The following is a 17,768-nucleotide window of genomic DNA, read 5'->3' as shown; positions in this document are numbered from 1 at the left end:
ATGCAGAACACTGTACTAAGCACTTAGGAGGGTACAGATTTTGTAGACATGTACTCTGCCCACAGGAGATTACAGTCTAGAGGGAGAGATGGACATTAAAATAAATTACAGATATGAACATAAGTGCTGTGGGCCCAAGGGTGGGGTGAACATCAAATACTTAAAGGGTACAAATCTAAGTGCCAGGGTGACACAGGAGGGATAGGGCACAGAGTAAATAATCTATTTGATCAGTAACTGAATTTTTTCCAGGGAATAGGTACTACTTCCTGGGAGAATTCCATCCCTCAAATCTATAACCATCAGATTTATAAGAAAGAATTCAATTTGCTCCATTTGTTCCAATTTAGATTGGGCTTGAGATGTTTCATGCTAGGCTTATGTAGAGTGAAGAAGAGAGGAACAAATTCTTCCTTACAAGTCATCCCGAATATCAAACTGACAATGGATAGAGGCAAGTAGTAGAGAGAGAGGGTGCTCTACCTAGTGGAATCTGAAAGAAAGTAATGTTTGGGTGGTCAGAGGCACCAGGAAACAGGACAGATTGAGCTCCAGATTGATGAAAGAGAGAAACAAAGGAAGCCAACAAACCCGATCAAGGGTGACCACTCTTTGATACGGCCAGGAAGCAAATCCGAAAGCTGTCTACCCGGCATCCACTCCTTTCTTTATGAAAAATGTATTATTCCCTATCAATTTATTTGTGGATCAGTTAATACACCCTGTTCAGCACTGTCTTTTTCTGTGGGAAGTAAGGGAGAAGAGAACAAACAGCTTTGCATTTTCATTCTTCTTTGTCACTAATTATTTCCCAATACCTTTGTCATTCAACCTAGTTTAATTCACCCTATTGCTGGAGTTTGCAACATTCATTCTCTTTTCTATAAGGATTGCATTGGTTTCCAATCATTTTATCCCAGAAAATAGGAAGTTGTTTGATTATGTTGAACAGCCTCTTTTGAAGATGGTTGTGTAGGTCTCTCTTATACCAAGGATTCCTAACAATGATTTTCAGGAGACGGTCATCCCCGGGGTCAAAGGAAGCACTGAGAAAAATATCCCGCCACAGGTTTGCCTTACCTCAAATATATTTGAAGGTTCATTGCTGTACTGATTGGAAATGATTTCCGATTGGTCACTGTACCACTTGAGTCCACCCAGGAAGCTGTCGGCATCCAAGTCATTCACGTCTAGTTCGGAGAGGTCAAGTTCTGGGAGGTCCGGACAGAGAGGCTGGTCTTCACCAACCAGAGCAGCACACTGTTGGGAGGTGGGGAAAGGAGTGAGGAAAAAAACAAAAACAAATTTTCATTAACTCCAGGAATTTATTGACCCTAATAGCATGTCAGCCCCTATCAGTCTCGACTGCAGGAGGGAGAGTAAAGCAGAGGCATATTCATTCATTCCATCATAGTTATTGAGTGCTTACTGTGTGCAGAGCACTGTACTAAGAGCTTAAGGAATGATGGTATTTGTTAAGTGCTTACTATGTGCCAAGCACCATTCTAAGTACTGGGGTAGATAGAAGGTAATCAGGTTGTCTCATGTGGGGCTCACAGTCTTAATCCCCATTTTACAGATCAGGTAACTGAGGCACAGGGAAGTGAAGTGAGTTGCCCAAAGTCACACAGCTGACAAGTGGCAGAGGTGGGATTAGAACCCACGACCTCTAACTCTCAAGCCCGTGCTCTTTGCACTAAGCCACGCATCCATTCCATTTGTAGTTTAGGCAGTGGCTAGCAAGTGGAAGGCAATCTGCTGTAAGTCAAAACTACCCTGTGCTGGACAGCAGCAGAGGGTGGAAGCTCAAGTTGACTGCACAGAAGGAAGCAATGGTAAACCACTACCGTATTTTTACCGAGAAAACTCTATGGATACACTACCAGACAAATGCAGATGGAGTTGGGGCGTTCTGGGAGAGATGTGTCCACGGCATCGCTAAAGGTCAGAAATGAGTTGACAGCATAAAACAAGACAAGATAACGGCATGCCATAGGAATTAAGCCTCAATGAATGTGCCTAGACCACCAAGGCTGGTCATCATAGTACCCGGAGGTTTCATTGGCGGAAAAGTTTCCTGGAGCCTTTACTCCTTTGACCAGGCAAAGGAAGCCATCATCACTTCCTAGCCCTGTGTCTTCTGAGGAAATAGACTGGACCTTAGAACTCCCCAGTGAATGGCCAGAATAAGCACCTTGTGAGAATGAAACAAAAAGCCAACCAAGTAACCCCAAAGGACTATAAAAATGATTTACAATCTATCATTTCCCTAAAATGAATGCCTGGATTGTCCCTTAGGCCACCATAGGACAGCTGTTGCACCTATCAAGCGGCAACCAGACTCCTCGAAATGGATTTTTCCACTTAGCGAAATCCCTTTCCTCACACCTGAATTTGCACTGGGGGTTCCCCACCACATCGGCACGGCCGACACTAAGCCCTTCACAGTTCACAGGTCTATGCTACTCCACGTGAGGCCGTGAGGCCCCTTCCAGCATTTGCTTCAACTGGAAAGTTACCCAGAGAATATGGCCTGGACTGGATCTGTCATAGAGGCTCAACTGACCAGCCTGCTTGAGCTGCCAAAAAGCTATTGTCCTCTTGCCTCCCAGTCTTCCTCTTTCGGGGGTTTCAGTCCTGGCCAGGCACAGTAGAGACATTTCCAAAGATGTCTGACTTTTCCCGCACACAGCCTTGTTCCAGGGAGTGGGTCAAATGGATTTATCGAGCGCTTACTGTGTGCAGAGCACTGTACTAAACGCTTGGGAGAATATGATATAACAATATCAGACACATTCCCTGCCCACAGTGAGCTTGCTGTCCAGAGGGGGCAACAGACATTAATAAAAAGAAATAATATTCGACATGGACATAAGTGTTATGGGACTGGGAGTGGGGATGAATAAAGGGAACAAGTCAGGGCAATGCAGAAAGAAGTGGGTGAAGAGAAAAGGACTCAATGAAGCCACCCCCAAGAGAAAGCCACCTTCATTGTGCCTCCCCAGGAGAGCCTGAGGATCACGGGGCCACCCAGCTGCCCCAAACAGCAGACTCCCCCAAAGATCATCTCGAAACCACCGGGCTACCACCGCCCCAGCTGGACTCAGTGAGCTGCTGGCATCTCCGGTTTCGGCAGGTCACGGGGCCAGTTGTGAATGCTTGCAGTCCATCGGGGGCAATGGGTCAGACCCAATACTCTAAGACTGCAACCCAACACACAGGGGTAGCTTGAAACCCAGTCACTGTCAGCTATGAAGGGACTCTGTGTTGGGAGCTCCATGAGGGGCAGGGAGTTTGTACAACCAAATTATCGAGTGCTCAGTACAGTGCTTGGCAAATAATAGGTGATTAACAATTACCATTATCATCATCCATATTGGTTGAGCAACTGCTGTGTGGACAGCATTATACTAGGGAAGCAGCATGGCTCAGTGGAAAGAGCACAGGCTTGGGAGTCAGAGGTCATGGGTTCGAATCCCGGCTCTGCCACTTGGCAGCTGTGTGACTGTGGGCAAGTCACTTAACTTCTCTGTCCCTCAGTTACCTCATCTGTAAAATGGGGATTAAAACTGTGAGCCTCACGTGGGACAACCTGATTACCCTATATCTACCCCAGCGCTTAGAACAGTGCTCTGCACATAATAAGCGCTTAACAAATACCAACATTATTATTATTACTTGAGAGCATACAGTAGAAGTAGAAGACATGGCCCCTGCCCTCAAGGAGCTGGCAATCAAATAGGAGCAGCAGGCAGAAATGGACCAAACATATGCAGCAGAAGAAGTGGGAACCCAAAGAAAGAAACGAAGTAAGGAAAAGAGAATGAATCGACACTTAAGCGATATAAAGGTGGATGATGAAATACCAGAAAGGGAGGGAACACCCCCTGGAGGAGTTGGCTTTTTAGGGAAGAACACGACATGGTGTGCTTGGGGTAGGAGTGAGCTTCATGCAGGGGAAACAGCTTATGCATGGGACAGGGAGTGAAGACTGGAGTGTGGTAGAGTTAGAAAGTTTATGTTGAAGAAGGGAAGTGTATGAATGGGGATTTAGCTGGAGAAAAGAGCAGAGAGGACAGATTGAGACATTTGGCAGTGGGCTTGCAAACTGCACCAATAACGCAATTTTGATGTCTTTGGAGTCCAGATCAACGCCTCTGAAAAATCACAAAAAAGTTCCAAGAGAACCCAAATTACTTATAATTAGACTGGAATGTAAGGAAATTAACAGGATCCATAATTAGCTATGACACTCATTGAACGACAGCAGTGAGTGGTCAGAAATTGCCCAGAAAAGGTTCGAGAGATAACAGTGGGTCTCTGTCCCAGTGAAGTAGACACCACAACTGGCTTAATAGCTAGGGTCTGTTATTTCTCAATTCAGCCAGTTCGAGGAAAAGAGATAAGAAACCCCAAACTTCAGCTCACCCTAAGGCTGTCCAGGGGACAGGCTTCCTCACCGCGAGGTCCATCATGTCATTTACTAGGGTGGCATTGCTTCGCTCCTTAAGCCCCACCCCCGGCCCCGCCAATTCCCCACCTCCCACAGTGACACGGGGCTAGCAGATCGGAGAAGGTTACGGTCAATGCACAGATTCACTTGTGAATGATGAACCTTAAATAAAATATATTTTATGCAGCCATCTCCCTGACTTTCCCAGAAAGCTGCATTGGCACAACTCATATCCTGCAATATGACAGCGGGCATCATTCTGGGCGCTGGATCTCGGACCACAGTAAAGGTAAGGACTCAATAACTCAGTGCACTTCTTCCACAAAACTTTTAGATGCTGACAAGACACTAAAGGGCTAACAGAGTTTGGGTGGAGAAAGAACCATAGCCTGAGTCCATCTTGTACTTTTATTCATTTGCTTTCCTTTTCACCTGAATTGGTTTCTGAAAATTTCACAACTTCCACAAATTAAGGACAGTTGAAGTCAGGTCCTAAGATAGGACAATTGCTGATCTTTATTTGTTCCTGGTCCTCGCCTAGAAAGTAGTTTCACCCAGTTTTTGTGCTGGCAACTTTCCACATGCGACATCACAGCCCACAGACAAGGAGATGACCTTTCATGAGTGGTAGATGAACTACGTGAACTCATTTAGGGATAATTCAGTTTGGGATGGAATAGGCAGAATCTCAGCATCTGGCTCAGGTTTCTGTGGTGGAAGTCAGAGGCCCAAAACTTGGGCCTTCCAGTATTCAAGTGCCAGCTTGACTTGGGACTCAATGTCATTATGCATCCCTTGGGCAAATACTCCCATCTCAGTGGAGTGGGCATTATAACTTCTTTCAAAAACAAAGCAGAAACCTGGATAAAATCTGCCGCTTTGGGTTCCTCGCTGTCCTCTTGATGCTTTCGTCTGAAAAGCCCTACTAGTCAAAGTGAAATGCATATGCTGTTGCCAATGTTGATGTGATAATAATAATAAAAAAATCGATGTTTCTGAATTTGGCAATGTGCTGTTAATCTGAGATAGATTAGCAGCTAGTGTTCCTGTTGTTAATTTATTTTTGGCCTTTGGAGGGTGCCAGGTTTAATAGTCCAAGCCTTATAACTATCCTCGACTGACAGGCTGAAATTTACCGTTTCCCTATACTGTATGCCTGTAACAGGTGCGCTTTATTGCAATTACAGAGATGCATGCCTCTGCCTCTCTACAACCACGACAGTTATTTCACAACTGTAGCCTTAATTTTATAATAAGATTTAAGAGGATAAAGCAGTCACTAAACACAAAAGGCTAATTATCGTACGTTTCTTCACCCTAACAGACTTTTTTCTTCGTTAAGGAGCAGACAATAAATTAGCTTAACTGCACTGATGATAATGAATCATTATAATTAAGTATAATTCTCCATTAACCTTTTGGAGGTTTTTGTGCCATTGATGGTAAATTAAGAAGAAGAAAGACTGGACTTGGGCCACATTAATTATATTAATGGAAAAATAATCTGCTCTTTATTTTTAACACTTAAAAAAAAACAGTCAAGGGGGTGAAACCCGGTAAATAACGACAGTCTTGATGAAATACGTGTCACGTGGATTGTCTCTATCAATCTTGGCCACCTTACTGTACCTCACCCCCATTAAACTGTGAAACACTAGGGACACCAAGTAGCTCCAGTGATATAGGCCTTTATCAACTAATGTGCCGTCCTGTCATTACGTACAAAAGGGCAGGATATGTTTTAAGATGACAGCAAACGTTAGGGATTCCAAAAATGAAAGCTACGCCGGGTAACTGCCGCTCGTAACGTTTTAGTTGGGTCCGGGTGATTCCCCAGAGCCGTGACTACACGCGGGAAGGAACTCTCGCGTGTTGCTATGTGAGAAGAGAAACACAGGAGCCGCTTGGTAAATTTCAAGCGACCACTAATCCTTTTGCCACACAATTAGCATTGGGTTTTAACCGTTTGTCCCCTAAGAATAAAGGTATGACCATAAATGATCCATTCGGCCACGATCTTAAAATGACTGCAGGAAACTCTAGTGATTTAAATAAACCTTCAATATTTCCATATAATCTGGTACCTCAATCAGTTCTGAGCAGCATCAGGAATAATACATGATGGAAAAATGAAACTACAGCAGCTGAGCCCCTTGCTATAAGCCAGGCAACAACCCACAGGATACTCCAGCTACTCGGAAACAATTATGACTTTGGAGCCAGAAAGCCATCCACTTACAGTCTTGACTCATAATAGCTACAGGACATATGAATTATCCATATCTATTCCACTTTACCAAGAAATCAAAACAAGATAAGAGCAGTTCCAATGTGCAAGGAGAATCTTCAGAGGCAAAAACACAAGCTACCAACATTCTAGAGTGTGGCAGAAAGAGTTAAGAATCCGGGACATGCTTCGCTAGATCGGAAAAATGCATGCGGAGAGAACCTTAGGAAAATTATTCTCGTTTTAGATGGGAGTCTCCGCCCCACATGGACATCTTATTTAACAGAATCACGTGCAAGACGTTCTCCCCCTCACCCCACGTGCCCCCGGTCTCCCAGAGGAAGAACTCCAAGTCCTTATTCCCAATTCGCCGTTACAGGCTCAGATCCTCTGGGCAGTTCAATTTTAGGTTCGGCTCACGAGAATCCGCAGAAAGTTCCCCTTGTTTCATAAGTCTCTTTCAGAACTTTTGGATCACATTCCTTTGTGCTGAATGCCGACATGCAGAAATCCTCAATCCCTGCTATTCACTTTATACTCCAGAGATTACCAGGGAACTGCTGGCTTTTTTTCCCCCCCTTTATGAATTGGAGCCAGTAGAAGCTGTGGATTTGATGTATTGCCATCTATTTTTACACAAGCAGAAGCAGCAGCTCTTCCCGGAGTCCTGCGTAAACTCGATTCTCAGGACTCAGCCTGTTGTCTCGGTGATACAGTAGGATTTAACCATTTGTTACACTTTCTGGATTAATGGAAAATCGGCACTACTGTGGCTGTTTAGCCCCAGGTTTCAATCCCACACGAGGAGCAGAAGTAATATCCCCCCTCCTAATTCTGTCGTCAAAGCGGCCAAAAAGGGAGCCTCAGTAAGTAACTCAGATTTACTGCGTTTTGCAGCTGACAAATAAAAATCCCAAATTTTGAATAAACAGTCAGAGGACACCGACATTTGCAAATATTCATTTTCATACTTTTTCGTCTTCATCTTATTGTAAATAGAAATGGCATGTTTCCAACAGGGCCACTAAGTGCCACTGGAAGGACTTCAGACTCTGATTCCTATCAATATCTTAGAGCATAAATATTGCATATGACTGGAAAGAAAGCCAAAGGCACATGAAAATAGTTTCCAACTGCAAGAGATACTGATGACAGCAGCTAAGCCTTGATTTGCTCAAGGCATCTGAGAGTAACCTTAAAATAGCAAACTTATACGAGTTAAGATAAGATTCAGACTCGCTTCCAAAATACCCTGCCCGGTCTACTTTTCAACTTATTCTCCTCAAAAAAAAAAAGCTTTTGCATCCACATCAAAGCTCCCGCGCTGTTTGTAAGATCCAGCTCACCTCTATGTCACTCCATACAGAATCCTGGTTACACATGTCCCACGCCATCCAGCTTCTGAATGACGGCAGTCAGGCTTTTTAAACTACAATCCACAGTGACACAGAGAGCATACACTCATGCAGGCAACTAGACCCTTACTGAGAGTGAACTGAAGGCACCTGTCTTACTACTGTTCCTAGTCACATGACAAAGCTATTAAAAAGTAGGCTGGGCTGTCACTCACCCAGCTTTCCTCCTCTTGTACCGCTTGCTGCTAAAACTCGTGACGTCACTCGGAAGGCAGACTTCTGCCTCAGTGGAGGCGAGCTTTTTCAAAACCACTCGGACCTTTTGAGGCTTCAGTAGCACACTGTGATTAAAATCAGATTTAAAGCCCCGCCCCTCCACTGAGCGCTTGCCATATAATAACCTAAAATCCTTTCCAATCTTTTTTTAATTTATTTTTTTTTCCAAAACAAGCAAGTGACAAAGCTCTGTTTTATTGCAAAAGAAAGAGTAAAGCAACTGTAATCTGAGCTAAAATGTGGATTCTCCGAGTGCCTCTGTTTGAACACTTGGAAGGAGACTGCTCGCCTCGGCAGGCTAAATATTTTCATTAATTGCATTTGCCTCCCCACAGTCAAGTGCAGGGTTGTGACACGATCCAGTTTTACTAGTCATTGTCCACTTCTTTATTTACTAGATTGGAAATTTCAGAATGGCTTTATCTGCCGGACACTTTGTGCATCTCAAGAAATTAACTAAAACCTCCTATAAAAGAGCCCGGGCCAGGGTCAGTGTGAAAGCCCAGGTCCAAAAGCGCTGCTGCAGTTTGGTGGGGAGCCTCACTTAAGGATCAGACTGGTCAGAATTAAAATTTCCCTTTCAGATTTTTTCTAATTGCCTCTAATTTCCCTTGCTGACTCTCTGGACGAGAAGGTGATCGAATGCAACTGCTATGGTTCTGTCCAGAACAGCTTGTGTTCTCGTCTGCATTTTCCAAAAAGTCCTATAGTGTATCTCCTCTTCTGCACCTCACTCCTCCAAACCGCCTGCGGGTGCGTTTTTGAAGAGACACGATAGTCCAATCCCACTAGCCTGCCCTGTGCATTTTTTGGTTTGAAACTAAGAACTCCTGTGATCCAGGCAAACACAGAGACACACTCTTAACAGAAGTATTTCCTTCTTACGCTTTTTACAGCAACTATCCTGGAGACAATAAGGGCTGCGGCAGGTGTGATTGTTTTATGATGAAACAAAAGATTGAACACATAACAAACTGAGGGGACCAGAAAGGTTTGAAAATGTTTCCCATAACAGAAAATGGCCTGGTTTAACCCCTTCCCCTTACAAAATATATTATGAACAATAATTCCTTGCACGGGTGTCTTGGTGTGCAAGTCAGTTTGTGTGTGTGTGTGTGGGTGTGTGTGTGTGACTACATACAGTTACACATTTACATTTTCGTTGTTTTCTTTTTAAGGAGCACTGCTTTTTGTGGTATGCAGGAATGAACGATTCAAATGCCAAATAAATAAGGATAAGGCAATGAGCTTGACATAAACGGAAACTACATTTTTTACGGGTAATTTTTAAACTCCTATTATGTGCCATGCACTGCGTTAAGCTCTGGGGTAGATGCAATCTAATCAGGTTGGACATAGGCCATGTCCCACATGGGGCACACAGTCTTAATCCCCATTTTACAGATGAGGTAACTGAGGCAGAGAGAAGTTAAGCAATTTCCCAAGGTCACACAGCATATAAGTAGCATCGGTGGAATTAGAATTCAGATCTTTCTGACTCTATCCATTAAGCCATGCTGCTTCTCAATTCAAAAAGTAGTCCCTTCTTGGCAGGATACTAAAGGGAACATGTCTACTGTGATATCTGCAACAAGTTATAAGGAAATACTTGGATTATGTGGTCATTTTGACAGCTGACTGAGTGGCGTGGGGAAGAAATACCCAGAACATCACTGCCACGTCTATGCTGCAAAACATATATTATGGTCATGTTTTCTGTCAACAGTAAATGACAAACAAAATTTGTTTAATTAAAAAAGATGAAAAATACTTTGCGACTTCAGAAGAATGGAATTTACACTATTGTTTTACTAAGGCCACAAGACAAAAATCCCCAGTAGATACTGATTTAATGATAAAAAATGCAGGATATTCTTAAATTCTAGGGCAAAGAGCATTAACTGACCTCTCACCACAGCCAACTGGTGAAATAACGTTGTCCACCTGATCTCCCAGAGTGGAGTTGAAGCCTATTAATTATCAGCAATTCCACACTTGGTGGCATAGTCTCATTCAATACCTACTTTTAATTGTGTTCTCTGACTAGAGTCCATTACATTTCTTATATACTTCCATTCACACCTTTGATAGAAATGTATTTACATTGGAACATTTCATATTGCTGTTTTTGATGTTGTGACCCTGATCGTGTTGTGTTTTTGCATTTTTGCCACCTCATTCCAGTTCAGTTCCATCAAATTAGCAAGTGAACTGATAAACACACTCTACAAACTAAGAGATGGCTTTATATTCAGTTTTCCTTACTGAAGAGCTTTAAAGAAGTTCTTCATTGATAATCCCCTCTAAGTTTAAATGATTTGCTTATCAAAAAAGATAAAACAGGAAAAATGTTGATTTTTCACAGGCAATCACTCAGAATGCATTCACTAAGGGTTCTTCACATTATTATACTATCAAATCAATCAATCATATTTATTAAGTGCTTACTTGTGCAGACTACTGTACTAAGTGCTTGGGAAAGTACAATATACCTTTCACACTGGAATATAGACTGAAGCCTCAAAGTCACAATCCCCACCAAAGGAAACGGTCACATTCCTTTATCTTTGGTTGTAAACTGTATGAATTCTTTCCCGTCGAATCCGTCGGACTTTAAGCGAAACTCAGTTTTTGGTCTTACATCATCATCATTAACAATAGCAGGATTTATTAAGTACCTGTGATTGCAAAACACTGTATAAGGTGTTTTATACAGAGAATCGGCATGACCGAATGGATACAGCATGGGCCTGGGAGAAGGACCTGGGTCCTAATCCCAGCTCTGCCACTTGTCTGCTGTTTGACCTTGGGCAAGTCACTTAACTTCTCTGGGCCTCAGTTACTTCATCTGTATAATGGAGATTAAGACTGGGAGCCCTATCTGGGACATGGACTGTGTCCAAACTGATTAGCTTGTATCTACCCTAGCGCTTAGAACACTGCCTGGCACATAGAAGGTGTTTAACAAATACCATAAAGAGGTGCTTGAGATCATACAATAGAATTAAAATATCACAACCCCTGCCATCAAGGATCTTACAGCCTAATGAGAAATACAAGCAGATACATTAACAAATGTATAAATAATAATGGTGGTATTTACTGAGCTTTTATTTTGGGACAATCTCAGTAATAAGAACTGGGGTAAATACATGAGAATAAGATAGAACAAAGTCCCTATTCCACTCTGGCTCCACAGTCGAAGAGGAAGGGAGAACAGCTCATTTACTCCAATTTAAAGAATGAGGAAACCGAGGTACATATAGACATATACACTAAATGACTTGTCCAAGATCACATAGCAGGCAAGTGACAGAGGTGGGCATGAACTCACATTTCTTTATTGCTGGTCCCATGCTGTTTTCATTAGGTCACAGCCCCTCCCCATATATATAGATAAAAGAGTAGGTAAAATTAAATAACAAAGTAAATCAATCATGAAAGAAATACATGTGAGTGCTAGGGTGAATAATTTAGTGGCATGCCCGGGCAGGTGAGGAGTTAGGGAATCAATCAGCCAATCAATGATATTTATTGTGCACTTACTGTGTGCAGAGCACTGTATTAAGTGCTTGGGAGAGTACAGTACAACAGAGTTGGTAGATGGGTTCCCTGCCCACAAGGAGCTTAGAGTTGAGAAGAATCCCTCTTGTCTAGCCTCTCCTGGAACCCTCACACTTCTGGATCACTGAGACTGGTTGTTCAAATCCTCCCCCAATGCCTCCCACCCCTTCCACTGTTCCTTAACTTTCCCTCCCTGATTTCCAAGCACCATTCTCTCTAAATCTAGATGCAACATTGCATATGGAGAGTTCTGACACTAGAACTCAATTTTAAGTTCAATCCCAGCTCCTCCACAGACCACTAAGCGCTTAGCACAGTGCTTTGTACATGGTAAGGGCTCAATAAATATGATTGAATGCATCCCACTCCCAATTTTATGTTCATTTTAAAAATGGGGATTTGTCGATATTTTATTACCAATGGTGTAGCCATGCACTTGTCCAGTGACCTTATGTGTAAGAAAGCACTGCCAAATCCACTCCCTCTTACTGATGGGCAAGGAGCTGTCCTGAGAGACTCTCCAAGAACTCAATCGAGACCTTGTGCTTTTAAATTTGAATAATTCATAAAAACCTAGCCAGGTTACTGTTTCATTTGAACAGGATATTAAACTTCAGAGTTTACATAATTAGCCAGAAAAGCCTGATTTTTGTTCTTGCTACAATTCAGAAAAGCAAAGAATTTGCCCAGGAGGTTAGTTATGATTATTTCTGAGATGATGTCTTTATTTGGTAGCTTTCAACTATACGAATGAAGTTTAATCCTAAAATATTTCCAAGAGTTGAAGAGAGACTGAAAATTTTATGTGTCTTTAAGTCCAGTAAGAAAAGGAAACAAGATTCCACCCCAGTATTTAGAACAGTGCTTGGCACATAGAAAGCACTTAACAAATACCATTATTATTAGTATTATTATATCCTAATGGCAGGGCCTCCTTGCAGAGTGAATCTTCATGGGAATGACTGCAACTCAACTGTGATGAAAAACCAGTTGTCCTTCTGTCCAGAAATGTCTTTCTAACAGAAAGACTTTAAAGCATGTTAATCATCAGCAGCCTGTTGGCCTATATTCTTTTTCAGTCTACTTCCATTATGATCATCAATAGAGAAAAATATGCCTTCAAATCTCCAGAACAAACAATTTCTGTTCTGGGAATTGTTCTCTAAAAGATAGCAACGAAGTAAGCCCAAGTTTGAACAGAGTATGGCAGAGATCACTAACCTTTAAATACTCTAAAATCAAATCTTGTTTAACACAAAACTGCTATGATAAAGTCAGTGTGAATGAAGCACCTCTGAGGAAGGGAACAGAGGAGACGTCAGTGGACAGTTACACTGCCTCCTAGCAAATTTTTTTTAATAAACTAAAGATGACAGGCAGCCAACACATCTCTCATCTTCAAATAAAACCTTCCTATGTGGAACAGTCAGGTTTTCTTCCTTGGACCTCCAAATCTGCTCTTGGCATTTTTCATATTAAAACCAAGATGAACACGGAACTTATTCTGAGGTATAGTCATTTAACCTTAGACTACTAACACATAGCAAAGGATTTACCTATTATGGATAGTAACAAGAGATAATAAAATGCCGTCTTAAGCATCTGATTTTGCTCTGCTTAGACTTTTTAAAATATGGTTCAGCATTCACATTTCCATTTAACTTCATTGCACTCATTAGTTTCTGTGAATTGGACCTAATCTGCAATAAGTGAACTATTGCTCTTGAGACAAATGATGTTAGTGTTGAAAAGTTCATGTAATAATACTTTGTGCTTACAATGGTAAGAATTTATGGTAATTTTTATGTGCAAATCACGTTCCTTCCAAATAACAAAGTTTCTATAACTAGCTTATTCTTTAGCTTTTGAAATACCTCTCTGATATAAATGCTGTTAAACACATTTTACCCCAGAAGAAACTGAGGCACAGAGTCAAAGTGACTTCTCCAGAATCACTCAGGGCAGAAGCATTATCAAAAAAATCCCAATTTCCTTGCCTCAAGAGGCTGGATTGTAACCACTTCTCTTGATAAAATGAAATTAACATTTTAAAAAGGGGGTAAAAAAGCAAAATGGCAAAACTGTCCTGGAAATTTCCTAAACATCTAAATATCTTTCAGGTGCCCAATTCATGCTTCAAAGGCTTTGCACTCCTTGAGTCATTCTCAGATTTTAACTCTGCTTTTCTCTCTTGGGTGAGACAATAAATTTGAAAGAGAAGGAGAAGGAGGGGGAGAAAAAGAAGAAAGGAAAAAGAAAAAAATATTGCTACCATTTAGTAATTTTGCACTGTAAAATGAGCCAGCTCAAGATGAGATGAAATTTGGGTTGAAGGTGGGAGGTCAGCCCCTCTTTTAGAGTTAGTAGCCCAAACAGAAGCTTGGATTGCTCAGAGAGAATATTATTAGGACATGCTATATACTGCCCCCTCAAAGCTGCCAACTCTTTACCTCCTTCAAGAAAAATTTGACCAATGACACAGCACATTGCATCCAGGCCAACATTCGGTCCTAAAGGCTTTTCTTTCGATCTGTCCACACATACACAAAATATGGTATGGTGTCATTTGTCTGAGGTTGCAACACACCTGCCACCCAACTGAGACACTTGTTTTATGTCTTTCAAGTTCTTCTTACACTGGAAGCCGAATGGGTCCTCCACGATCCTCAGTTTGCCCCGTTCATCTGCCAGTTTCATAGAATGAGACAGCCAAACTGAAAATTCTTCACACTCACAATGTAATACAATGACTAATAATGGTAACAGTAATAATAATAATAAAATTTATTAAGCGCTTACTACGTGCCAAGCACAGGTCTAAGCACGGGGGTAGATATAATCCCTGTCTAGTCTAGGTAGGAAGGAGTAGGATTTAATTCCCATTTTTAAGATGAGGAAACTCAGGCACAGAAAAGTGAAGTGACTTGCCCAAGGTCACACGGGAGACCTGGAAGAAGCGGCATTAGAAATCTCATCTTCTGACTTCCTGGCCTGTGCTCCTCACTCTTTGAAACTTAGGGAGATCCTGTCAACCCAGAGGAGGAAGCGAGAAAGTGGGAAAGGGGGAGAAGTAAGTTGAGTGTGAGCAAAGAGTACTTCATCAAGATCTTATTAGCAAATGGACTGAAACAAAAATGCATACCCAAGGGAGAGAGTGGATGCAACCCCCAGGGGATTGATTCCTGGAGGGCAATCTCCAGCTGTTTCCTTTTCACATACAACCCAGTTTAGGGAGAGGAAGCCAGATTTATGCTTCAGCTCAATAGAATATCCCATTGTTTGCAGACTTCCATTCAAAGCTGCAGCATGCACAGCAATTACTAAAGCATAAACTTTGGAGAAAGTGAGGAAGGAGGAAGCCTGGGTAAACATTAAGCTGCAACGTGAACGATGTGATTTTTGCCCTCGGTAATTCTCGATGTGATTTTTGCCCTCGGTAATTCTCACTCCACTTTGCTCTGAATCTTACCTGGACACTACCAAGTGAATGGATCTATTAACCGGAACACCATTTGGGTGCAGATTTGACTGAAGTCAGCAACAGCAAAAAAACTTCTACTCAACTTTCTTGAACTCTTTTCAACAGATTGTAGATATTGCTCCCAGGAGGTCAAATATGTACTTTTCCAATAAGCAGAAAATGGGGGTCTCAAAGAGCTACATAAAATATAACTTTCTAACTAGGGAACCATAAAAATTTCTGGGGTGGGGAGAGGGGGGAAGGAGAAGATAAGAGTATCTTCTTCCCCCCTAAATATTTCATTCAAACCTGATGGAATTTTTTTAACTGAATCTGTCAACGGCAAGACTTAATTTTATATCACTTGTTATAGTAGATCAATTCCCAGGCAAAGCCAGCCTAAAAATAGACAGAACCTAACCTTTTACACATCGACACAAGGCTGCATACATGGAACGCAAGCTTTTAGAGCTTTCTTAGGGGTATTTTCGGCTGTGTGCTCTTTGTGTTCTCTCTCTATCACATTACCCAACAGGGAAGAGTGTGCAAATGCATTTCAGGAGTTGTCTGTTGTGGTGTGTTATGAATTGCAGTGCATGTTACATGTTCAGCTGGTATTATAGACAAGCAGCTGTATGTCCTCCTCGCTGTAGATTACAGATTTGAAAAAATACAAATGGTGCAGATAATGTCCCAGAAAGGAAGGTTTAAAATTGCAGAACTAATGGTGTTAATTAACCCATTATTCACAACTAGTGCTGAGAAAGTAGCAGTGCAAATTCTTCAAAAGAATAGCTGAAGAAACTGAAGAAATTGTCTTCTTATTGGATATTGTTATAGTTTCACTGTTTGCTCTCTCTTTATTTTACTTCATAATAGTTGACACCATGGCTTCTTGAAGAGCATATCAACCAATGAGTTCATAGCTCACAGTTGAATTGCGGCATGGTGGAGCTCATGTTTAAAATAATGCCTTTGTTTAAGAAGGTGAGTTCCTTTAAAGTCTCATCCCAAATAATAATAATAACAATATTATTATAGAAGAAGAATAGCATTGATTAAGTCCTTACTATGGACCAAGTGCAGGTGAAATCAAATGACTGTTTAGCATCTCTGAGAATGTTACTTACATTCAAAAAATAAATAAAATCAGCCTCATGCTGGTAGTGCTCTGGCTATATCATTGGAGAAACTAGAAGAAACAAGTGCAGAACACTGCTTTTGTTTTTCTATAGCTCATGCTGGTCAGAAAGATTACCCGAGCCAAAAATCTTTCAAGAATTTTCTGTTTTGCCCAACCCAAAGGCTCATGAAAATTGACAGGATGCTGTGAGCCAGGGAATAAGAGAACAACCACAAAGTATCAAATGATCTTCTAAAAAGATTTTATCTTAAGCTGACACCAGTGGAAGAATGGAAAACATAGCCACAGGAATAAAAACTATTCAATAAAAAATCAATTTTATTATCAGTACTTAGTCAACTTAATTTTCTTGGCATCCACATCCTTAATGCAGGTTTGTGATAGATCGTACAATCACCTTTTAATTAAACTCTACTGTGATTTGTATTGAGAATACCACTGCAGATGTTATGGAGTAACATAACTACCAAATCATCTAGGCTTCATTCTTTAGATCTGGGCATTGAAATGCTTTCTTCATGGAGGTGATACTACCAGCAAGCTAATTCTTAAAATGAAGTTGTGAAGGGTGGTTCATAAATTCGCTAAGCATTGTCAAACCAAAGCCCCTTATAATACTTGCAAGCTGAATAGAAGGTATTGCCAAGATATTCCATTATAAGTCGGAAGATATAGTACCGGTCTATATCAGAAATACCAGTGGAAGTAGAATGGAAGTGGCCTGACATTAGAAAGTCACATCCTTTAATGTAATAAAAATGTTTATGAAGTATATCTCATCACGGTATAAAACAGTTTTCATGAGACAACGAGGAAGTTTGGGATGCCCTAGTTTGGAGAAGTTTTTTTTTTCTAACTTGGGCCTGTTAGAAAATGCTCTTCCTAAAGATTCCTGGCACCCCACTTCAAATTCTTAATGTACCATTTCTTTCACCAAAGGAAAAAGACTGAGGTTGCAGCTATAATATGGCTTCAGCTTTTCATGCCAAAAAATGAATCAGTAAACATGGTTATGTTATGGCATATTATTTCATATTCTGTACTAAAATTAATCTCCAGACTCAGCTGGCATTAATTCAATCTGAAGCCTGTACTCTCTATTTCACATAGGTACGTTAAGCGTATTCTTCTTCTCGACTAATAAAATGTTAATATGTGGCAATATATTTATTTCTAGTTCAGCTCATGTTAAGGAGACTAGTACTTTACAGAAAACCAATTAATATCAATCATATATTAGAACACTTTTAATGGTTCCAAGGGAAATGGTGCACTAGTGTAGGGGGATA

The 17,768-nt window shown here is 41.3% G+C and overlaps 1 protein-coding gene across 3 annotated transcripts in view; it reads right to left on the bottom strand.

The window, feature by feature from the left end:
• PPARGC1A (PPARG coactivator 1 alpha) overlaps positions 1-17,768 on the bottom strand; it is a 526,318-nt gene that overhangs the window by 75,092 nt on the left and 433,458 nt on the right. For 2 of the 3 annotated variants that reach the window (XM_029083446.1, XM_029083445.2), the window contains one exon: positions 1,081-1,260. In XM_029083446.1, the coding sequence (XP_028939279.1) occupies positions 1,081-1,260 (180 nt within the window). Of the gene's footprint in view, positions 1-1,080; positions 1,261-8,026; positions 8,178-17,768 lie in introns of those variants that run through there. The other variant, XM_001514349.5, reaches the window with a different exon arrangement.

This window comes from Ornithorhynchus anatinus, chromosome 18 (assembly GCF_004115215.2).
Source record: "Ornithorhynchus anatinus isolate Pmale09 chromosome 18, mOrnAna1.pri.v4, whole genome shotgun sequence".
Classification (NCBI taxonomy): domain Eukaryota; kingdom Metazoa; phylum Chordata; class Mammalia; order Monotremata; family Ornithorhynchidae; genus Ornithorhynchus; species Ornithorhynchus anatinus.
Note: the sequence above shows the minus strand (reverse complement) of the source record. Positions and strands in the feature narration are given on the sequence as shown.